The sequence below is a fragment of the Alligator mississippiensis genome, chromosome 7 (genome assembly GCF_030867095.1).
Source record: "Alligator mississippiensis isolate rAllMis1 chromosome 7, rAllMis1, whole genome shotgun sequence".
In the NCBI taxonomy this organism is placed as follows: Eukaryota; Metazoa; Chordata; order Crocodylia; family Alligatoridae; genus Alligator; species Alligator mississippiensis.
In genome coordinates this window covers 61860594-61885793 of record NC_081830.1, presented here as the reverse complement: position 1 = coordinate 61885793, position 25200 = coordinate 61860594, and the positions used below count along the sequence as shown (strand labels likewise).

Genomic DNA, 25200 nt, shown 5'->3' with positions numbered 1-25200 from the left:
CCCCGTGCACTCCATGACAGACCTGGAAGTGGACCAGAACTGCTTCTGGTCCACTTCCGAGTCCACCGCCGAGAGCACTGGGAACCACCCCGCGTTCCCATGGGACATTCCATCTGCCCCACCATCTCAGCATTCACGAGCCGCCTGGTACCTTGAGGTATATAGATAAAACGTATAAAGCTGTGTCTATGTCCGAATCGTCGAATCGCTCTGAATCAAATCAGAGGCTTCCGATTCTATTTGGAAAGATTAATGAATCTCCTGATTCGATTTGGATTCGGAGATTTGGCTGCCGAATCTCCTCCAAACTGAATCAGCAACCAAAGCTTTGCACAGCCCTACAACACATACATATTTATGAAACAGAGGAACCTGGTGGATAATTAAACCGAAGAACTTACTGCGATTAAGATAGTCCAGTTTCCAAGCCCATGAAATGGCTAGTTTTTTTGGCTAACACCGCCAAGAAGGTTGCCAATTAGTGCCAGTTTTGTAATGCTCTGAGAATTGGACTAAATCCACCAAACTCATTTCACATAGACTAGTGAAACACTATCAAGCTTTTAGTTACTTGGCTTTTAATCAACATTTAGTCACTCCTGGGCTGGTCATAACTAAACTGGTCCAAGCAGTAGAAAAAATTCCCTTTTTAATATCAATCTATTAAACTATCCCATTTCCCTAACTTTAAAGACAAGACTCCAAAAATGATTTAGCTAGTCATCTTGAAACTCCCAAACTGAACTCGCTGGTCTGCCCTGCCAAAAGGGGCTGGCCTAAAGAAGGAATACTAACCCAGAGAACTCTTCAAAATCTAGTTGTTATTCGCACACAGTAAGAGGTATTTTTTCTTACATAAGAAAGAAATGAACAGAGAAACTAATTTAATATTACTTTAAACATTACCTCTAAACATAAAAGCAAGAATACAAATAGCACTTACTTACTGAAGCACCAACAGCTGAGAGAGACAGAGAAAAAGAGACTATTCCAGTTCATAACAAAATTTAAATGACAGGGCCGAATTCTATCTTGCTCACCTGCTGAACCCCAACAAATTAGGCATGCAGAAACTTTTTTCCTTCTGATGATGCGCAAATCAAAAGGACTCTCAGCATGATTTTCAGATCCCAGGCTGCATATGCAAGGCTGACAAGTACAGATGAAAAAAAAGTTTCTATAGAAACTAATTATGTCCCCTCAAAAGATTGTAATAGAGATGAAACTTATCACAGCACGAGTTCTATAATGACCTTAAAAAAAACCCACTTTGCTATTGCTTAATATGAATGTAAACAAAATGAGTACAGCAACTGTTAATTAAAATATGGACTCTCCACATGAAGTGTTAGAGTACAAATATATCCTTCTATCCTCCTCAAGCAAAAAAGAAAAACTCTGCACTTTTCCCGAGTCTGACATATTTGGGCTCTTAGACCAATGGTTTATAAATTCATAGTCTAAAGCCTTCCATTAAGAAACCCCTGACATTCAGATCCTGGGTCTGTAAGCTAGAGTGTTATCAACAGCCCTCAGCTGATACAATACTGACTAAAGATCTCAGGTAGGTACGATTCAAACCACAGAGATCTGTAAAGCTTACCTTGAGTTGCACCCTCATGGAAAGTGACAGCCAGCACAGCCTATGTAAGCACTGGTGTAACATGTTCCAATTATTAAACCTCCTAGGTTGACCTGGCTTGTTTTCCTGTACCAGCTAAACCTTTCAAGAAGGCTTCAAGTACTGGATGTATAAGAGTAATTTAATCTAGAGCCACAGATGCATAAATAAATGCAAGTAATCCTGGATTTAAGCAAAAAAGTAAACTGTGAAGCAAGATTTGGCCACTGAACCAAATGAGTCTGCAGGAACAAAAGGGAAGTATAGAACGCCCATAGATGGCCAACCTCATGCAACCCTCAGTATCCCCCAACCAATCAGGACTGAGCCAAAGCTTGCACTCTTCAAGGCCTTGGCATCATGGCCAGGTTGTGAGACACTACACCATATCAGACAACTGAATAGAAAGGGTGCTGTGCCAAGGTAACCAGCATATTATGCTGCCTTCATCTGCACATACAGAGTTCCACAGCAGTTCCTGTCCTATGAAGACTATACACCTAAAGGATGTCACATTTCCTCTTGATCTTCATAAAGTTGCTTTACTAATATTGTAAATTCATCTGTTCAATGCATCAGTCTCTAGTGCTTGCACTTAGAAAGCAAACTACCAAATAGCTAAGATTAAATTTACTTGAAATGCAAATAAAACACACTCAAAGTAAAAACTAGAGGCTGGTTTTGTTAGACTCAAGAATTACCACAAATTCAGTCTATAGAAGGTTTTGACAATTTGTAGTTACTCCAATTGCTTTTCTGGACAGTTGGTCTGATATACAAGAATAAAGGAAGCTACTTGGAAATATTTTTATCTATCACTATCCAAACTTTCCGTATCCAATCGCCATGACATTATTTTCCCATCTATTTTATCAGAGCTAAGTGTTTTAGAGCAGCTGAGTTGTTGTTATAAAACAGCATATTTTTAATGGAAGAAAAGTGCAAGGCTAAAATGATTTTATTTGGATAAAAGAATCCTTAGAAGATTTCAGGTGAAGGCAAGAGATGTGGACATTGTATATTCCAGCCCCTCATTCATGTTGTAGGGGCCCACTTTCATGTGATCAGTTCTATGTACAACGCTGAGTTGGCTCTTCTCTTGCCCCTCCAAGTGTCAAAAAAAAATCAAGTGGTTGACCTAGCCTTCTGCTGACTTAAGATTACCATAGCTAACTACATCTCTTTACCTAGCTGGGAAGAGCTAGCATTGCTGTCTGTAAATATTCACAGTACCAACCAAACCCTGATGTTCTAGGGGTTTTGTGTTCTTTGTTATAGGAGTATCATGTGATGCAAACCACTGACTGACTGAGCCGGTGCAGTTGCATAGAAAACAAACAAAGAAAAGGCTTTAGAAAAGTAAGGAGCTGGCTTACACAGGCAATCTACAAACAGCAGCAGCTTGGCTGCGACAAGATCAGTTAATCAACTGGTAATCGATTTAGTTTTAAGGCCTCTTATTCAAGGATTGTGAGGATTTTTTCTTCAGGTTGCAGCATCTTTTTAGCCATTTTTCATAATTATTTCCCCTCGCTCATCACCTCTCTTCTTTCCCCACCAATAGAGTACCACCTTTGTGCCCACACACAGTAGTTCCTTCTCTGAGGACAGCAGCATCATGGACCATGATTACAATTGCTTAGTCAGTTTCATTACGTTCTTGTGCTTCTACTAGCTTGTGTCTGTTTGTGTTGATGTTGATGAATAAGGCAGCTTTCCATTCACACAGAAGGAATTAAAAATCCAGAAGTGGAAGGGAGAACAGCATTTGGATTTTACAGAATCTGATTTAATTTCCATTGGTATGATCATTATTTTTTTCTGAACTTCTCATCACAAACTTTAATGGATAAAACATCTTAAGAGAAAAAAAAATCCTGTGGACATCAGAAGTTTAAGCTTACTAGTCAAATACTTTTTTTGCACAAGAAAACGCCCAACTGAATCCAGCCAAACTTGTGTTCATAACTTACTACCACCTTAGAGAAACTGTTTAAAAAGTTATTCAGAGAAAGCTGCATCTCTGATGTCTCTCCCGCCAAGACTCCATATCAGAAAAAGGGTATCTGAACATGTGCAAAACTACAGATCTGATGCAAGTCAGTACTTGTAAGCAGCCTGACAAAGCAAGCTGATGGCTCAAGGCAACATGATATTGTCACTAGAATTCAAATTACACCTAGGTCCTGCAAGTTAAAATACTGCAGCTTTCTGACAACGTGTTTGGTGCAGATTAGTTGCTCTAAGTTCCCAATTTATTGGTGTTCCTTCTGGACATTTTGTTCTAAGGGTAAAAAAGCTTTTGGCTTAAAAGCCAATGTCAAAGTGCTCTAGAATCAACATGTTCAAACTCTACTTTAGAAGCAGTTATGAAAATCAAATTAAATAGGGGGAAAAAGATTAAAGCTCTGAGTAGTATAATCATGCTGCACATTCCCCACCCATTCACAGAACAATGGGATCAGGTAGTTAAAAGTGACATTAAGTGCAACCATCAATGTCAGCATGATCAAAGGGCTACTGAGCATGAGGAAATGTATCCAAAACAGACAGCTGTATTATAAGATTTGGCAAAAAAACCCTACAATGACTAGTGGAGTATCAGCATAATTATTGGACAAATTACTGTTTTATGCTCATCAGGATTAATTCCAAACTTTCTACAATTAATTAAAAAGTTACCTAGTCTTAAAAAAACCCCAAGTAATACTGTCCCCGTCCCCCCCTCCCAAACCAAGTCAGGTGCTGCAGAAAATATTCAATTATGTACAATATGTATATTATTTTGGAATTAGCCTACAAAAATGCTGTGAAGGCTTTTTCCATCCCCATTAAGAGTTCTATCAAGATTTTATTAACTGTAGTAATACTGCTTCCAAGCCATAATATTACTTTGGTGACGAATCAGGGCCTGTTGAAATCGAGATTCAAGGTCAGATCATCGGATCAAGGCATGCCCATGTGCATTAAATCAGGGAAACGTTCAGGATTTATCCTGAGACAAGTAACAGTTTCTCTCAGGATATTGCAAAAAAATGTCTATATCAGTGATCCTGAGATTGAATGAACCAATGGCAGAAAAGCAGCACTACACATTCAGCCAGTCACTAAACCCCAATTACAGGTGATGTGTGTACATACCAATCCTGTGTTATTCTTGTTCTGGGACAAAAAAAAAAAAACGTAGGCACAACGTATCCAGGAACAAATGAAATATCTATTCCTAACTTTACTGATATTTTCAGGCAGTGAATAAATTACTATTCTAAACTTCAAGTTAAAAATATTAGCTAAATCTATTCCTGATCACTAAAGACATAAATAAAAAGGATGTTATAACTTTACATTTAAAAAAGAAAGTGCTATGCAATCTAATCACTTTTTAACACATCTACAGCCAAACAGTTCAACAAAACTGCAATTTAATTTCAGAAAATGTGTTAAAATATATATCTATACATCAGTTTCTGACACACTGTGTTAGTATACACAAATGATGGCCTCTCTTGAAACTGTATTTATGAAATGTACATTTTAATTTAAATACTCAGTATACACTGCACTTAATCTGCATGTTGCATTTATTAAATACATTAAAATCTGCAATGTAACAAAACATTTTCTGCATACGAAATTCAAAACACCATTTTAAATGAACAAAAGATGGCTCACTTCATTTTTTTTTTAAACAACTAGTGTGTACTACACTAGCTCAGCTCCATCAACACCAGCCGTTCGTTCTTTATTTGACATTTTTTCACAGACTATTACATATTACAATAAGAGTGCTGGATAAAAACATGAGGTACGAAAGTGGTTCAAAGATTATAGGTCATGCAGATCATGCTAGACAGCAAAGAAAAATTGTGAATGAGAAAACACTAAATAAAAATACATAAAGAATGTGCATTATAAAATAAAAACTCAATTACACAGCTTTGCTTCTTTGGTTACAAAGTAGGTTGAACAATTTCACAGCTTTTTATTCCCACCCAAAAAAAAAAAAATCATACGAAATGTCAAAAAGCAGAGGAATCATGGCAATTTCTCTCTATTAGAAAGTAGAAACAGAAATGAGCGAAGTTTTCTTCATCAAAATAGCCCATCAATTATTTATTATATCACAATAACTGGTGACTACCTGTACAGATGCACTATGGTCTTCATACTTACACTCTATACAAAAATTTACATTCAAGCTGGGTCTTTACTACCGTAAATAAATACCAAAGGTAAATTGCCATTAGTGTTAGAAATATGCCAGGATTCTTTTGTTCAATTATTGCCTAAACATTGTATCTATTAAACGCAATCCCGTCTATCATTTTACTGATACTTACATTTATTAAAAAATTAAAAAAAGTTCTGTGACATTGTTCATGTACATTATGAAAATAGCAGCCCTGTAATAAATAAAACAAATAAATGAAACTAAATGTAGGCAAATGTTACTTATATTGAAAGAACAGTGGCTCTTAAGATGAATTGTTACTTCTTATACAAGATAGCAAGGCTCAAAGTAATCCATGGAAAACGGAAACTTGGGGAGCCACCAAAGCTCTTAAAGACCCCACTCATGCGCACCCAATAAATGCAGACTCTTTGCATTAAGAACTCCTTCTACCATTTCCCTTGTCCACTGATGACATAACACCAACTGCGCTGCATAACATCTCAAAGTGAGGGAAAAGCTCTTGCAGAATGATTGTCTAATACTGAAAAGGCCAAACACACAACTGAAGCATGGCTACTTGCTTTCATATAAAGTGGAAAGAACACCAGTGGCACACAAGGACAGATTGCTTTCAGTTTTTTCTTAATGAGGCAAGAAAGCTTTATGCTGAGGAAACATTCGGCTTCTGCGGAGGTTGTGTTGGCTGCGGAGGCTGTGCTATCACTGTTTGCGGTTGTGAAGTGCTACTAGGATTGGCCTGTTGGGTTGAAAGTTGGGATAACTGATCATTGTTTGAAAGGGATTTTAACAGTGCATTTTCTCGTTCAAGTAAAGAGTTTCTTTCAACCAATTCTTTTATTTGTTCCTTCAAAACTTCCACTTCTTCTCTGACTGCATACATCAAATGGCTTTTCACCAAATCCTATAAACGGTAAGTCAATAGTTACACAAACTGAAAGTTTCATACAGCTGCCAAATGCAACATTTCAGTATGATTTTACAAGGCATTTATTACTACCTCATGACTGCATGCTGGATCCCCTGCATGACTGAGTTCAATAGCAAACCCAGAACTCAGAGTCACTGTAAAACATTCCCAATTTCAAAAGCTGTAAGTAAAGAATCAAGTTAAATAGGTTCTTTTACCCAATAATGGGACTTTTATCTGTATAAAAAAAAAATTGAACATCTTTTCTACTCAACAGGAATTAAAAACACTGCAGAAATATAAACAGAGGGAGCTTTTTAAATGGCCCTTTGTTCATCATACACATTGTAATGCCCAGCAGCAATGCTGCACTGTAATGCATGCACACAGCAGCAATAATCTGTAAGTAATGCTCTAGGTTTTAACCTCAGAGGCATATATTAAATTTGCCAGAACACGTTTTACTTCAACAAGCATCTTCTAAAATCAGGGGTGTCCAAGTGGTACAGACAACCTCTGCATGTGGCAAGAGGCAGATTGGGGAGGGGCAGGCAGAACAGTGGCAACAGGGCAGGAATAAACAGCAGCAAAATCAAGCAGGGGTAAGAGATCAGAGTGGCACTCATGGAGGGCACGGGGCTAATTTGTGGCACCCCCCACTACAAAGTTTGGCCCCCACTGTTATAAAAAGTATTCTATTGCAGTTGTTAAAACTGGCTGCCAGAGGTAAGTTACCACAACTAGAAAAATCTAACAAATACACATGCTTCAAATGCCCTATTCAAAAATATTTAGGTTTATAGCACAGAATATGATGGGTAGTAACAAGTGGTAAGTGGGCCTTATTCCTAGGACTATACAGGAACAATTTTATGGTTAAGAAAATCAGCACTAAAAATGCCAGTTGTAAGGACTAGTAGGTCCTAAGCATCTTTGATCTAGTATAAGAACCAGAAAAACTTGAAATGATTAAACAAGGGAGAATAGGCAATAGTTTTAGTCAAACTAAATTAAATTCACAAGCTAGCACTTCCGCTACTGGCATAAATGAATTTAGTTTTGATTTAACCAAAGGACTTAAGTGTACTGTATCCTCATGTCCCTCTAGCATTTAAAAGCAGAGTTGAATTAGTCAGATCCTATGAAGAAGTTGTGAGCAAACAGCAGAGACTGGAATCTCTTTTGGTCAAATGCAGAGCCAATCTTGATCTGCTGTTATTCTATAAATCTACAAACATAGGGAAACCCTTACTTTAAGTGACAGAATAAGACTAAATTACATTCATGGCATAGCATGCAATTTTGCTTAATATTACTACTACTTTTTTTAAAACAGGAAAATCTACATTATCTAAAACTTTCGGGGGGGAGAAGGGGAAATCAAATATGGCTCGAAAAGTAATTTTATGGATTAACCACCTATCCTTCTCAGAGGCAGAAATTTGTACTTACCATTGCCTGTTCTATTTTGTTGTCAATGGCTACAACACTTGCACCAGATGCACTGCAAGAGAGAAAAAGAGGGTGCTCAGTGGACATTACATTATTTCACTAAAACTGAACCCATTTGACAGTCCTTTAAACTATGTGCCTTTGTTGAACAATTTAAGTCTTAGGATACACAACATGTTATGGAATTCTTTAAAATATCCTCTCTGAAATTTTCTTACCTGCACTGAGATAGTTTAAGATATAAATATAGGATCATAGAAAAGTAGGGCTGCAAGGGACTTTGTGAGGTCATCTCAGGGCAAGATCAACCATACTAGACCATCGCATCCAAGTGTCCATCTAAACTGCTCTTGAAAACTTCCAAGAACAGAGATTCCACAACTTTTCTGGGTATCCTGTTTCAGTGCTTGACTACCCTCATAGGTCAGAAAGTTCCTCCTAACTAAGGTTAATAAAAGTCAGAAAAGGGTTCAAGGGACCTCCACAGGTCATTGAGTTCAAAGTCCTGCCAGATCATCCCTGTCCAAACCATTTTATACAAATCTGTAATCTAGCCTCTTCGTAAAAACTACCATCAACTGATACAACAGAAGACATGACACCCTAACCTGTCACAGGTAAAAGCAGGAGTACCACAGCAGCCAACATCCTGCTGTTGTAAACAGTTATTAATATATGCTCCAGAGACCCCAGGTAGAAGTCTATGCCCCCTGCTACAGAGGAAAGTAAAACCCCCCACTGTCCATACCAATCTAACCACAGGGTAAAATTCCTTCCTGACCCCCAATATAGTGATTGGTTTGACCCTGAGTGGAAAGGCAAGACCCTTTAACCAAAAATCTCTGGTTTTAAATCTGAGCTGGAGTACTGGCACACCCTAGTCAAAATCCCAACCTTGGCAACAGCCACCACCCAATGCTTTTGAAAAAGGCTTAAAAAAACAAAACCAAATAACCACACATTCATACAACCCACACACCTGACAAATACAGCATAAGAGGGGAATGGGCAGGACTCCCTCCCAGCCCCATGCAACAACCAGCAAAGCCCAGAAGCATGGGAAATACCCAGAGTAGAACATAAGCTAGTTACACCTAAATCAAAAATTGTTGACTAGCAGCTATACACAACTTCTTGAGCACCTCCAGTGATGGAGAATCCATGCCTTCCCTAGGCATTGATTCCACTGCCTCACTAACCCAACAGTGAAGAAGTTTCTCCAGATATCCCATCTCAACCTACTCTGCTGCAACTTCAAAGCCATTGGTCCATGTCCTGTTCTCTGCAGCAATACAGAAAAGGTGCTCTCCCTCTTCTTTATGGCTGCTCTTCAAGTACTTGAAGGCTGCTATCAGGGCCCCTCTTAAGCACTTTTTCCTCAAGCTCAAGTTCCTCCTGCCTCTCCTCACATGACTTGCTTTCCAAGCCCTTTATCATCTTCCTTGCCCGCCTCTGGACCTTCTCTAACTTTTCCACCTAAACTGCAACCTAAATTTCCTCTGCTGCAGCTTGAGACTGTCCCCTATGGCCACAGAGAACAGCCTACTCGGTAATTTTCAACCAGGGTGTTGTTTCAAAACAGGTTTTGACCTGTTGTCTTTGAGTTCTTTGCAACAGAAGAATCTCTATTATTTTTTCATAATTAAAAAAAACCAAGCAGAAGCTAAAATCTGGCGTTTTGTGGGGTTCTCCAAGTCTAAAAAGATTGAGAAGAACTGACCTATCTCCAATTTCCTTATAATAAAAATAAAGTCACTATTCATGTATTTGAAGACTTATCAAATCCCCACTCAGACTTTTCTCCAAGCTAAGTAACCCTAGCTGTTTCAACCTTTCCTCATAAATCACGCTTCCCAAGCCTCTAAAATCAGGGGTTTTCAAACCCTGGCTTTAAAAACATACAAATGCACACTGGTCTTCTATCCAGCTTGTGATCTACTGTAACTAAGTCCTTCTCTGCATTACTACACCCTAAAACACTGCTTCTTCCCATTAAAACTTCTTCCTTTTGCCACAAAACCTAACCGATTACTATGTATTACACACTTTAGTTAATGTAATTGAAACTGCTTACCTTCCCTTCCTCATAAACCAGCCTCCTTGGAAAAGAAGGGCTTATACAGAATATATACAAGTTTATTGTATACAATTTGAATTCCTGCTAACCTGCTGGATCAGGTGCTTATATTAAACATTAAGCACAGAAACTCTTAACAGTATTTCTCAGAATCTACTTACCAATTGCTTGTCAATAAAGGAGCTATCTGATAATGACTGTATTTACAGCTTTAAGTAGGGCCTTAGCTGTAAACATTCATGCGTATGTTCAGAGTCCTGGAAACCCAAAAGGGTGCTCATTTTCTCTCAGATAATTGAATTTAATAGAATTCCATGTCCTGAGAGCCATTAAATCCCAGTCAGGTGGTTACCAGTATAGGACAATTTTTATCAAAGCAGGTTTCACACCATCAACCCAAGAGGGTAAATTGCCTCTAGGCTAACATTATTTCAGGCATCAAGAAATCCATGGTAGGGACAAAACATTAGCAACTGTATATTTAACTACAAAACAATTAATGTGTCGGCATCTCTCTGGGACTCATTTACCATAATGTAGTTTTAAAGAGATGACGTTTTAAACATGAGCATAAACTATTTAAGGTGGGCAACTATGCTCGGGCTAAGCTCTCTGAAGGTTTCTGTAATTTCATGAAAAAATTCTTCTCTAAGAAAATCCTACTGCAGATAATAATGTTCATCTTTGGAGACAGCAGCAGGGCTAGCACTAAGTTACTTATACAAATAGTCTGTAAAATAGTTTAACACTGAAGCAATTCTGCATCTGCACAAAAGAGCTGATTTAACAGATTCTAAACTGTGGGGTACTGTCTTTGCAGAAAGTCAAGTTACAAGCAGTTTTAAGCAAGATGGCTGCTAACACTGGGCTCAAAAGTGTTTGTTTGTTCTAAATACATTAGCTCTCACATTCTAAATCCAAGTTTCTCACAAAATATTCTGAACTGTAGTTTTGATGCTGGGGAACAACATACTACGTTTATTTGTGGTTTCTCAAGTCAAATATCTACAAAGTAATTTTATCATGAATCTTGCAACTTTACTTGATTTTAAAAATTGTATGGTCAGCCTTTATTGTGCCCATGAAGCATAATACCTATGATGCATGAAGAAGGCAGGACAGGAATTTAACTCTGGAACTGGTAAATACTAAATTAAGACTATCTAGGTATTGAGCATGTTGGGACTTCAAAAGAGTTTTTCTCCACATCACCACTTACATAATTTGTCACTGCCAAGACAACACAGTAAGGCTCTAAATGTTATACTGGTTATACAATTTAAAATAGAAACAATTCAAACTACAGTATTTTTGCCTATCTTGTTACAAGCAAGGCAAACCTTTCCAGGCTTCCAAGCTGCCCCAACATTTAAGGTTTTAGGCAGAGATTTTTAATTAAAAGGTAAAAGAGTGTCTACTTCAAAAGGCACTTTACAGCAAGACTATTTTACTGTGTTCCTACCTCCCAACCTTCCTTTGTTTCATATTTACTGTAGACTTTCTTCCTCGAAACCCAAATATTTAAAATGGCCACCAACACCAAAGCACGTTCCCTTTTTATTCTCCTATGATTTGAATATAATCATTTTTCTGAAACTAGCTTAACTCATTTTAGACTTTTGCATTAGAATCATAGAAAATGAGGGCTGGAAGGGACCTCAGGAGGTCATCGAGTCCAACCACATGCTCAAAGCAGGACCACCCCCAACTAGATCATCACAGCCAAAGCTTTGCTAGCCGGGTCTTAAAAACCTCCACGGACAGAAAGTCCACAGGTTACTTCTCTGGGTAACCTGTTTCAGTGTTTTACTCCTCTCCTAGTCAGAAATTTTTCCTAACATCTAACCTAAACTTGCCTTGCTGCAACTTGAGACCATTGCTCCTTGTTCTGTCATCTGCTACCACAGAGGACAGTCTAGCTCAGGGGTGGACAATTATTTTGGGTGGAGGGCTGCTTACTGAGTTTTGGCAAGCCATCAAGGGCCACATAACAGGCAGCCAGGGGCAGATAAATATACATTTTCTAAATTTTTTAGGGGCCTTGCAGGCCGGATACAACAGCCTGGAGGACCAGATCCAGCCCGCAGGCCACATTTTGCCCACCCCTGGTCTAGCTCCATCCTTTTTTGAACCTCCCTTCAGGTAGCTGAAGTTTGTCATTAAATCCCACCCCACCCGGTCTTCTCTTCTCCAAACTAAATAAATCCAGTTCCCTCAACCTCTCCTCAGAAGTCATGTGTCCCAGCCTCCTAGCCATTTCCGTTGCCTCTGCTGGACTGTGTCTCTCCAATGTGTCCACATCCTTTCTATAGTGGGGGGCCCAAAACTGAACATAGTACTCCAGATGTGGCCTCACCAGTGCTGAATAGACTGGAAGAATCACTTCCCTTGATCTGCTGGCAATGCTCCTACTAATGCAGCCCAATATGCCATCCTAAGCGCAGGGTTCTTCCATCCTAAGTGCAGGACTTTGCACTTGTCCTTATTGAAACTCATGAAAATTTATTTTGGTCCAATCTTCCAATTTGTCTAGATCTCTCTGAATCCTAACCCTACCCTCCAGCGTACCTACTACTCCCCACAGCTTGGTGTCATCTGCAGACTTGCTGAGGGTGCACTTGCGGATGAGCCGCCACTGCCAGACCACTGCAGGCTCGGGACAGCATTCACACCCCGTGGGTGAGTGTGTAACCACAGCAGAACAGGGTGCAGGCAGCAGCCCGGGGGTGGGGAAGCTCTGTGGGCTCAACTTGCACTGGCCCAGGCTCCACACTCCTGCCACCCACCCACCCGTTCTCACTGCCACTGCCGCTTCCCCCCACCCGCTGGCCGCTCCAGCACCATGTGCCAGAGTGGAACCTGGCTCCTGCCACCCCACCAGCTGTGACTCACCATTTCCCTTGACATTGCCACTGCTTCTCCCCACCCCCACACTGAGCATTATAACAGAACATGCTGAGCACTAAGTGAAACCAGGTAGGTATTTTAAATTAGTGCTATAATGAAACCGTGGTAAGCAAAACCGCGTTAAGTGGGGGTTGCCTGTACTACTTTGAGCCCAATGATCCAGCTAGATTTCTATCCACCTTACAGTCCAACCCAGACTTCCTTAGCTTACTCATAAGAAGGCTATGGGGGACTATATCAAAAGCCTTCCTAAAGACAAGGTATATCACATTCGGTAGTCTCCCTGCATCCAGAGCCAGTCACCTCATCATAGAAGACAATCAGGTTGGTCAGGCACAATTTGCCCTTGGTGAATTAATTGACTTCTTGTGAATAGTTAGAAATAACCTTTCCAATGTCATTAGCAACCTCAAACTAGTAACCTCAACCTCAGAGAACAGAGGAATATAAATCAATGAAGACTAAAAAAAGGTGAAGGTTTATGAACGGTAGAAAATGGATGGAGGAAGTAAACTGTGTTATTGTTTTATTATTTTTTAACATATGTTCTACTTTCATGCAGGAAACAGTCTAAAGCAGGTCTTGAAGCTCTTTTAGTATATGATCTTTACAACAGTTTTAGAAAGGGAAAACAAATGCTATTGGTACATGATGTTTTATTCTTAAAATTGATAGTTAAACTATACTGTAGCATAAATCTGTTTTACTGGAACAGATGGATTTGAGTCTACAAAGTGAAAAGCCTTTTTTTTTTTTTTTTTTTTTAAAGGAACAAAAAAAAATGAACCTCAACACACAACATTTGAAGTAAGTATGCACAAAGGTGCAACTTGCAACTGAGGATACACTCTTACAGAGACTTTACCTTGCAATTAAGCTACTCAAAACTGTGCCCTGACAACATATTCAAGTCCTACTGAAGACTGCAGTAGTAGTGTGTAGTTGTGCTCCCCCCCTTCTGTCAGGCATACAGGGGACCCCCGCCTCACTTTGGCAGCTGTGGCAGCGCAGCACTCCTTCCCTCCCATGCCCAGTACCACCCGCTGGGCCGCAGAGGCAGCTCCTGCCCAGAACTGGTCTGGCCGGGTGACAGCCCAGCACCCCACTGTGCACGCAAAAATCTAGAGGCATATGCCCCACCCTCCGACCTCACCTGGAGGCAGTGCCTCTCCACCACACTGCCTGGCATTGCATGTGCATGTGTGCATATGCCTGTGCACATGCATGTGGCACCCCCTACCCCCCTGCTCCCAAGCAGGCCCTTCCAGGCTGGAATGCTCCTATCCTGCAAAGGAAAAAACCCAGTTTCCTACATTTCTCTCCTTTACAGGAGAAAATTCCTGCTGATTATCTATATAAAATTCTGCCTGCCCCCTACCACCTCATGATCAATTCCAAGATACGGGCTTCTCCCACCTTCCCCCCACCCCCCATGTTAAATGGGGAAAACAACCTTGCCTTGGCTTTGAGTAAACGTGGTACGTCACCATGTACAAAGGTGGCTTATTTCTGGGGACTACTTATGCACGCTGCGTTAGAGAGCCACTGGATAAAAACACGTTAAATGCTGCTGTGAACAAGGAATTGAATCCAGGATTCCTCCTTCCCAGAGCTCACAGTGGGCTATGCAGTCCTATGACCACTTTTCTGTGCAATGGAACAACTTCAGAGTACCTCACTGCAGCCAAGCTTATGGCTTGCTTATTAAAGCACTCTCTTTGGAAGAGTGCTACGTGCAGATTTCTGAGCCATCCTTCAAAGAAGCAAGCTTTCAAATGAATTTGGGAACAAAGTTATTTCAACTTTTTTTTTTTTTTTTTTTTTTTTTTTAAAGCTAAGTGTAGCAAACCCAAAGTTCCAAATTTCATATTTGTCCAAGGCTTCCCCCCTCCCCCCAGATGAAGTTGTTGCCTTATGCCCAACCCCCAACATGGGGGACCAGGCTATTCCTCTTAGTCTGCTCTCGACCTTGTTTGGCATGGTAAATCCTGCTGGTAGCTATGCCATGCTGCCATTAACATAGTTTCTAGGATTAGAGATACAAGCCTCTCCACTATAGTCAAAGTGATACTACCTTCAGACAATCAAACTGAAGAAATTAAGGCAAGGATTTACAGTGCTTATATAGGCTGGTTCAGCCTGGATAAAATAAATGCCAGCAAGCAGAAGTCTCAAAAAAACTTAAAATCCAGCATTATAGTACAATTGCTCAACCTGTCCTTTTATACGGCTATGAATCCTGGATGCTGACAAATGCAAACAGAAAAAGCCTGCAAGTGTCTGAAAAAGTGCAGTGCTAAAGAAAACACTTGGTGCAGTACAAGAAAATGGAGTATGGAAGAGTAGACATATTCAAGAGCTTGTGGACCTTTACAAAAGACCCAATGTCTTGAGCAAGATAAGAACATAGAGAATGAAGTGGAGAGGGCATAATCAAAAGAACTGATGAAAGAAGGCACATGAGGCAGACTTTGAAGCCCAGATGGAGGACATGGGATCTTGAGGTAGACCGAGGTAACAATGGAAGATAACAAAAAACTAATCTGGAAGGGGTAGGCAAAGATGCAACAAGGTGGAGGGAGATTGTGAAATCAGCAAAGAGATGCACAATCCTAACAAGCATTAGAAGTTACCCTCACACAGTTATGTTATTTTGTTTTGGTGTTTTTTAAAGCTCATTTAAGATTAAGTTTAGGGTTGTATTAATATGTCTTCAGTTATCTGAGACCATAGGGTACACTCCAGAACTGCAACAAAATCTGGAACAGGAAGGGGGTAGAAATTTACAGTGACTAACAAAGAAAAAAAAATGAGATCGAGTCGTTTGGTTCCAGACATTGAGGGTTTAAGAAAAATAGATTAGGAGATTAAGACATACCTGGCAATACAGCATTAAATTATGTATGTAAGCACAACCTCACCTATATAGAACCTCACTGTAAACTCAGGCCTAGAAGCCTATAGTCCACATGCAGACCTCTCTCTGCTTCAGGGGAGAGGGAATTGAAACTCAACCCTGTGACCAAATCTGGAGTATAGACAGGAGGTTCTGGCTGGAGGAAAGAACACAAAAAAGTTGTATCTAGTTGCTAGCAAAAGGATAATACGGATGAGAAAGGTCAATGCTTCTTAGAAAATTATACCCTCATCCCAGAAATTGACCTGGTGGTATTTTTTTTTAAACCATAAATCCACTGGCTTATTGGAGACATTTTTAAGGCCTGCCTGCATATACCATCGCTACACAACAATGATCCAAATAATTCAAACACCTTGCAGATTTATTAAGGTACCAGCATGCTGATATATCAACCTCCAGTTTCATGACAAAGACCAGTAAATTACCACACACTTCAAAGTCTGTAGTACTGGGAAATAGGTATGTTCTCATAAATGAAGTAATACCCATATACCAGCTATGTAGTAGTTATATACTACTAGTCTGCTTTATGGGAAATATGTATTTACATTTCCATCAAAATTGCATAAAGCAACTTAAAAATTTGGAATAGTCCAAATATGGTCATGAATTAAGTATGAATGCACTGTCAAATATCCTACAACTTAATTAAGGAGTTTATTGCCTGAAGAAAGGTGTTTATGCCTGAAAGCTGGCAAAGAACAATTTTTTCAGCTATTTAGTTGGCCTAATAAAAGATATCACATCTACCCAAAGAATCTTATCTGCCAAGAGAGTTCCCTGGAGCACACATCCTAGAACTACTTTGCTGGTCAAAGCCATATGGGAGACATTATTAAACCCTTGGATGATGACAAGTTACAAAAGTTCCTTAAATAATTAAGGATTAGTACTACTGCTTTCTTGAAAAAGCTAGTTAAAAAATTGAATATCAATTCAGTGTAATTTATTTCAGAGGTGAAACAGGTATCATATATTTGTCCTTCCCCAAAACCAGTTTATAATTAAAAATGTATACAAGCATTAACTTGTTCTTGCACTCTGTTTGTTTAACAGCTTCCTATAGTATTTACAATTAAACAAAAAGCAAGTAAAATGATTTTTAAACAAAAGATTATTCTTATGACTCTCTGGTATCATGCAAGAGATATAAATATTGCAAAATTCAGCAATACTATGATTTGTCTTAAAGTCTCTGATTTTTTATTTTTTTTTTATTTATTTTTTTTTAAATACAGGAGAGAGAAGTCCTGCTGGGTGGCAAGAAAGGCCTATAAATAACTCTCAACCTACAAGAAAGCAAATACAATTTCTTTTTAAGATCTCATGATTTTGGGAACCTGACAATGTTTTAATGTCTGGGATGGGCAATGTGGTTGAAACAGAAGACTGTTTGCTTGGGTCACCTACAGCCAAGGTAATACAACTTCTCTACCAGGAAAATTGTACTTGAAATCTAAAAGAGGTGGTCATATGAAACACTGCCAGTGGAAGTAGTCAAGATGTTCTGTCCTATTCAAATGGTAAGATTCATTTATTGTGAAAGCTCAGAATTTTTTTTAATAAACCCAAGTACTGGTAACCACCTATTCTTCTTGAATGCATCATCCATGTTGTAATGCATCTCAAAAAGGAAAAGGGGCTTGTATACACATTTGTTACTCAGCTTTCACATTCAGACAGAGGTGCAACATCACTGCATATTCAACACTAGAGTGATTTGCAAGTGCTTCAGAATCAGCAAAGGAGAAAGGGAGCTTTCTGGTACTCAGAAAAAAGAGCCAGCACTGGCCATCAGCATGGTGTAATGAAAACAAAGGGAGCTGCTTTAGTGACTACTAAAATCTAATAATGCACCACAATTCTGACAATTATTCTATTGTTACTAGTATGGTTCCATTCAAGAGATGCAGGGGGGCACTCACAAAAGATGAATTAAACAACAATACTATATTCCATCCTTACTTTGTAAGATAGCAAGTCTTTGCCTTCAATTGTGAAGTCTCAGTTGCTTCCTATGGTTCTTATAATTTATTTAAAAATAAATAAATTAAAAATAAATAAATCTGATTTTGTTTATGACACAAGTTTAATACAAAAGAAGGCCCTGACAATGTAAAATAATTCCCAGTTACTACAAGCATCAATATTTATATTTCTTGCAATGGATCTGGTTTCAAAACAGCTTTCTCCTGCTTCATTTGGCTAACTGTCAATAGCCAAATGCAAGATTTATGAAGTTATAGGTGATAACTAAAAGATTTACCAAATACGAGATGACTTCAAATTTAAGATGACCCCCCAATAATTAGATTCTATATATGGGAAATTAATTTGTTATAAGACTTTTAATGGATAGCATCCAATTATCAGAGGGTCATCTGAAATTGACCCCCTCTCCTCCCACACTGCTGTGGTGGGGAAAGCAGTAGTGGGAAAAGAGGGGCCAGACTCGACTCTTGCTGTTGGCTCAGTTGGCTCCCGCCCCCTTACCACAGGGAAGTGGGAGGAAGAGAAAGAAGGTAGGCTTTGCCTACTGCACTCCTGCTAAGACACATACCACCCAACACCCCTTCCCCCAGTGTAAAAGCCAACCCAACCCTGGGTCCAAAGCTGAAGGTGAGCCACTGCCCACCCTGGTCCAGTACTCAAATCTAAGGTGAAGCTTTCTTCTCCCTTCCCCTCCAAGTTGACCGGGGAAAAAAAAAACCCTATCTTGGATTTGAATACGTATTTGGGAAAGGTACCAGTCTTAAATTATAGTCCTTTAATAGTTATGTTTGCCTGCTGACAAGTTCTTTTTGCCCACTTTCACCCTTCCTAACTACAGTGTTAGCTAGATAAAGAACAAAATTAGTGTGAGGCTATATAATAAGTCATCTTAAAAAGAACCTGGATATACCACAAGGATAGCAGTGTTCAAACAGCAAAGAAAGAAAATAACCAAGAGTCCTGGGAGCAGGTGTTTCTTTCATCCCTCATACTTCAGGACTATTTTCTGGATCCCCAATTGTCAGATAAACTGACCTCAGAGTAATCTGTCTACACCGACTCCGGCAGGTTTTACTAAACCTTCATCTTGGAGTGAATGGAGTAGAGTCAGAAGGCATGCTGAATTGGATGATCCTGTATGATGATACCCCTGCTTTGTGCTCATTAAAGCAGTAGTTTCCCCAATACCACCCCTCCCACCCCCATTCGCACATAAATTAGCTTCTCACCACTCCCCCCATCGTGGCCAGATGTTTTTACAGAGCTCCATCCCCGAACTTGTGAGAACCAATATATCTAGCATTCAAATTAACTCTGGACTTGGATAAGAATTAGCTAAAGAGACAATCCATAATACACTGACTACACAAACTAGCAAGACATGGAACATGTGTTAGTAGACCCGATTGCACTGTTAGTGGCAAAGCTGGTATTCAGTTGGGTACATTAGATGAGGAGGAATACCTACATTCCCAGCTGACAGCTGTGAATAGACTTCTTACCTAATCTTACAGGTAGGTACAAGTTTGACACACAAAGATATAGCTGTAACATGATTTTTTAAAAAATTGTTCCAAAAGTGTGCTATCAATAAGATTCTATATTTAAATGTGAACCCTCATGCAGACAAAGTAGTGCTACATATTGTCATGCTATTATTGTAAAAGAAAAAGAAAAGAAGTCACAGAACTATGGGCTTACATTATGATCAGCAAGTATTTGCTGTAGTAGAGTACAGTAGAACTTACATTTATGGTTATTGAAACAGCCTCTTATTATAAAGTTACTCAAAATACATGAAAGATACTGTTTGAAGGAATGGGAAGTTGAGTGGACAACACACAAACACACCCCCAAGGTAGAGTTCAACAGAAGCCGGTATTAAAAAGAACGTGAATCGGAGCTTAGCGAACTGAAAGAGGACAAGTGAAGGAAAAATTTCTATGTTAAGAACTTGCATCAGTTAACCTATTATATTGAAACTTTTTGGATGTTCAGGAGGTACCTGACCTTCAGGTCTAAGCTCCAAGATATGCAGGCATTCAATAATCTCTGTGCATTAGATCACTTTTGTATTCAAATGGGTATTTCCATTATGACCTGTGACAAATATTGCTAGAAGCTTTCCAAATAAGTAATTTTATCCTTGTTCAGCTCAAAAGTGATGCTTTGAGAACACGTTAGAAAAATGAAATCTGACTCCCAAGTTTAAAAATCTTAGACTGGAAAGCTAGGCTGGAGGTAACAGGATAAAGTTAAAAGCTGACAGATGCAAGGCACTACACCACAGGAAAAATAATTCAAAATTCAAAATGGGCAACACCTGGCTAAATAGCAGCAGTACGGAAAAGGATCTAGAAGTCTTGGTAGGTCACAGAGTCAGTCAATGAGTCTGCAGTGTGATGCAGCTGCACAGAAGGCAAACATGGTTTTAGGCTGCAACAGAAGCATTAAGTGTAAGAAACAGGAGGCAATAGCTTAGCAATGGTCAGGCCTCATTTAGTTTCACATCTACAGCACTGTGTGCAGGTTTGGGCTCCACATTTCAAAAACTTGACTTGGAAAAAGGGCTTGAAAGGCAAAAAGGGCTTGGAAGGCAAGCCATACAAGGAGAGGTTGAAGGCAATAAGCATGTTCGGCTTGCAGAAAAGCTGCTTAAGAGGGAAAATAGGCATAAAGAGGAAGGAAAATGCCTTTGCATTCTCTCCCTCACCCTTGCTGCAGAGAGAAGATTGGACAATGGCTTGAAGTTGCAGCAACATAAGCTTAGATTGGATATCAGGAAAAACTTCTTCACTGTTAGAACAATGAGGCAGCAAAAGGGACTATCTAGATAAGTTGTGGACACTCCAACCTTGGATGTATTTAAGAGGAGGATGGATAAGCATTGGTCAAGGATGATCCAGAAATAGCTATGCTATGCTTGTGTTCTACTATGGGTAGAGAAAGCTTTTGGGAAAGCTTCAGGGGCCGGGAGGGAATTTCTTCCTCTCCTGCTGCTACTTGTGTCAATGGTTTTTTTTAAGCATTCCTTAGAAGGCTGGGGAATTTGACCGGGGTCTGCCAATGCTTCTGCTGAAACTTCCTCACAATATTTGGGGTCGGGAAGGAATTTCATCCCATGGTCAGATTGGTATAGGCTCTTGGGGTTTTTGCCTTCCTCTATAGCAGGGGGCACAGGCCTCTTCCTTGGACTTCCCAAACCTGTTAATCTTTACAGTAGCAAGATGTCGGGTGCTTTGGTCCCCTTGATTTACCTGTGGCGGATTAGGGTGTTACATATTGTGATGTGTTATGGTTCATCATGTAGCTTTGCTACTAGGTTAGACAATGGATTTGTATCGGAAGTTCTGATAGGAATGGTTTTACCATATCAAGCACGGGGGTTGGATTAGATGACCTCCTAAGATCCCTTCCAGCCCTAGTTTTCTATGATTTCATGAAAAAAGGCATTAAGGGTTTAAGGGAAAAAAAAAAAAAAAAAATCAGCTTTACATATTCAAAACATTTATTTTAAACAGATTACACAATCCTTAATAAGGTATGCAAACTTTGACAGACTTAGAAATAAGAATTATGAATGGTTTCATTTTTTTGTCTTCAAGTTTTGGATACACTATTTCATGATAGTTCATTACACTTACATTAAGGTTGCAAAATTCAAACTTCAGCTTTTAAGAACATGCCAGTCACAAAAAGCATGTCATGTCCTACAACCAGATGTACTGGTTCACTGTGAGGTCCGTGCATGTTCCAAGAAACACATGACAATTATAAATCATTCAAAAAGGTCAGAAGAAAGACAAATTTAGATATTCTCCTACCCTCTCAATTCATAGATTGTAAGGTTGGAAGGGACCTATATTTTAAGGTACTGTCAAGGTGCTCAAAAAGGAGCTCTGTAAGCATCTTGGGATATTCAGAATAGTTTTTAGAACAACATGGGAATATCTGTCTAAGTTCTTTATCCAACAGATGTAGATGAAAACGTTCTCCTGTCCACATTACTGCACGGAAATCTTTGTGAAACAAAAAGGGTTGGACTAGAAGTTTCTAATGCTTGCTAAAGCTTTCAACTCACCAGACCAGTACACTTGTGTTTAAAAGAAAAATTCTAGCAACAGTCATAACACGTTTGGAACGGCAAGTGTGGGGGTATGGAACTTAAGAATGTTTAATCAAAAACGAGGTACTTGGAACTGATCATCTCCGTATCACCCAAGAACTCCGATCTTGAACTAGGAGCTTGTTGTGCCAGGTACCATACAGTGAACTTCTCAGAGAGCTGATAAAGTTAGATGCAAATAAAGAAACAGAAGAAAATATGGTACAGTATTGGTTAACATAATAGGCATCTATCTCAATATTAAGTGTCTGTCTGCAAGTTAATTTTTGCACACCACAGAACACCAATGAGTTTGAGAAAATATCTAGCAACAAGATACCTCTGTAATTACCTAACAGTCTCAATAGAACTAAACTTTAGTAAAGCATTTAAAGAATTTTAGAAGCAACTCCAAAATTTAGTTTTGTGTTTCATCGTGCTTAGGGTCAGAAGGGACCTAGACAGACCATCAGGTCCAACCCCCTGCCCTGGGCAGGAACTAGTGCTGGGGTCATAACACCCCAGCCAAATATCTACCCAGCCTCCTCTTGAAGACCCCCAAGGTAGGAGAGAGCATCACCTCTCTTGGGAGTCCATTCCAGAGCCTGGCAGCCCTAACCGTAAAGTAATGCCTCCTGATGTCCATCCTGAAACTTCTAACAATTTGTGGCCATTATTCCTAGTAACCCCCGGTTGTGCCCAGGGGAACAGAGCCTCACCCAATTGCCACTGGTCCCCCCTGGTGAGTTCGTAAACGGCCACCAGGTCCCCTCTCAGCCTTCTCTTGTGGAGGCTGAATAGGTTCAGGCCCTTTAGCCTCTCTTCGCAGGGCCTAACCCACTGCTCCCTGACCATGCGAGTGGCCCTCCTCTGGACCCTCTCAATGCTAGCCACATCCCACTTGAAGTGCGGCGCCCAGAACTGGACGTAGTCCTCCAACTGTGGCCTGACCAACGCTTCATGGAGAGGAAGGGTCACCTCCCTGGACCTGCTTGTGATGCATCTGTAGATGCACAACAAGGTGCGGTTAGCCTTACTTGACCGCTTCCTCACATTGGCGGCTCATGTTCATCCTGGAGTCAACAATGACTCCAAGATCCCTTTCTGCTACCATGTTGACAAAAAGGGTGTTCCCCAGCCTATAGGCGTGTTGCTGGTTCCTTTTCCCTAGATGCAGCACCTTGCACTTGTCTACGTTGAATTCCATCCTATTCTCATCCGCCCACCTCTGTAACTTGTCTAGATCTAGCTGGATTATGTCCCTCCCCTCCAGTGAGCCCACCTTGCCCCACATCTTGGTATCATCAATGAATTTGGACAGCATGCTTTCCATACCCACATCCAGATCTCTAATAAAGATGTTGAACAGTACAGGCCCCAGAACTGAGCCCTGGGGACTCCACTGCCCTCACCCCCCAGGTCGAAAATGACCTGTCCACCACCACTCTCTGGGCGCGACCATTTAGCCAACATGCCACCCATCTGACACTGTAGGTATCAATGCCGCGTTATGTATGTTAGGGCTGGACACAAACAGGAAAAAAAAAAAATCATACATTTGCGACCTTTTTTGTCTTAATTTTATTTTTGGCATCCAGGAGACAAAACTTTGGACAAGAACCAAGGGTTTCGTCCTTCTACAGTTACAGTTAAGTGTTCATTTCAAGCCACTATCCAGCTGCGCACTATGAACAAATGGCACTCTTGCTATAAACACACACTCTCTCTACAAAAGAACAGATACCTAGTTTCAGGAATTAGTGCATTTAACACAGCAGCATTGTCTGCTGTGTTTAAAGAACAAAGCGTGAGAATTTTTGAACTGATTTCTCGGAATTGCTAAAAAATAGTCCAATAATTTCAGAGTAAGTTTGGAACTACTGCTACTGAAAAATGAAATCAGATGGTACTGCTTTCCATTTTTCCTCTTTGCCTACCAGTCCCACTAGATTTACACAGGAGTGAATATACACATGTTTGCATGAGTCATCCGAGATGATGTTTGGATTTTCTGCTTATACCAGAAAAAAATAAATCTTAACCAGAAGTCTTTTTTGTACTGTCATGGCTTGATGCATCCTGTGAAAATTCAGTGAAGTTTGATGTAATTAGCACCAAACTCATTCCTGGCAATGTTGCTCAAGCTAACTATGCTTCAGAACAATATGTCAATTCAAGTTCTTGTGGCACTACCACACACACCTCGCAGAAAAGTTGTCAGGAGACATTTTCCCCTTCTTCACCTCACTGAAATAATTGTGTTATTGAAGAGGAAAGACTCATGGGGCCATTGTACCTAACAACACCTATGAGTGCTGAACAGGAAAAACATCTGCAGGCTTCCCCAAGGAAGCTTCAATAATGACTAATCTCTTACAACAACTAAATTCAAGAGAAGCAATAGCACCCTCTCCAGCACACAAGTTGCTGATAAATATCTTGCTTTCTAAAAAACCTGAAGTCTCTACATCTTCCAGAAATATTTTGCTGAAACTTGAAGCAGCATATGTTCAGCTTTGTTGACCCCAACTATTCATAAAATAAATTGGTTTATTCACCTATCATTAACCATTTATCAAAGGTGGGGACATGTGTGGGGTAGAGGGGGGGATACCACTAAAGGCTTTAAACATTTTAATCTTCCTGCAGACTACATGAAAATTCATAAACTATAAACTGTAGAAGCCATTAATACTTTTGGCAGCAAGATTATTTTCCTCTTGATTTCTGGACAAAGTTTTCGGTACTATTTCCAGACCACTGAAGTCTGATACAAGGTCCATCTTTAGAGACTCAATCTCCCTCTTAAACAGAATTTCATTTTCTACAAGGAAGAAAAGGCTATGGCCCCCCTAATCTTGTACCTACCACTTCAGGAAAACAAAACAAAACAAAAAACTTACAGAAGACAGAGCTCTGCCATACCAATCTTCTATCATAGTCCCACCACTTAGAAAGGACAGGTAGAATGGCCTCCACTGATTTTACATGCATTAAGTTCTCTCCAGGAAAATAATTCTTCAC

General features: G+C 39.8%; 1 protein-coding gene across 2 annotated transcripts in view; it reads right to left on the bottom strand.

Moving 5' to 3' along the window:
• Positions 1 to 5026: 5026 nt before the first annotated feature.
• Positions 5027 to 25200, bottom strand: part of TSC22D2 (TSC22 domain family member 2) — a 44679-nt gene continuing 24505 nt past the window's right edge. The window contains exons 2-3 of one of the 2 annotated variants that reach the window (XM_006259166.4): positions 8176 to 8227; positions 5027 to 6717 (exon numbers count right to left, since the gene is read on the bottom strand). In XM_006259166.4, coding sequence (XP_006259228.2) covers positions 6457 to 6717; positions 8176 to 8227 — 313 coding nt within the window. In that variant the 3' untranslated portion in view covers positions 5027 to 6456. Of the gene's footprint in view, positions 6718 to 6750; positions 6905 to 8175; positions 8228 to 25200 lie in introns of those variants that run through there. The other variant, XM_059731032.1, reaches the window with a different exon arrangement.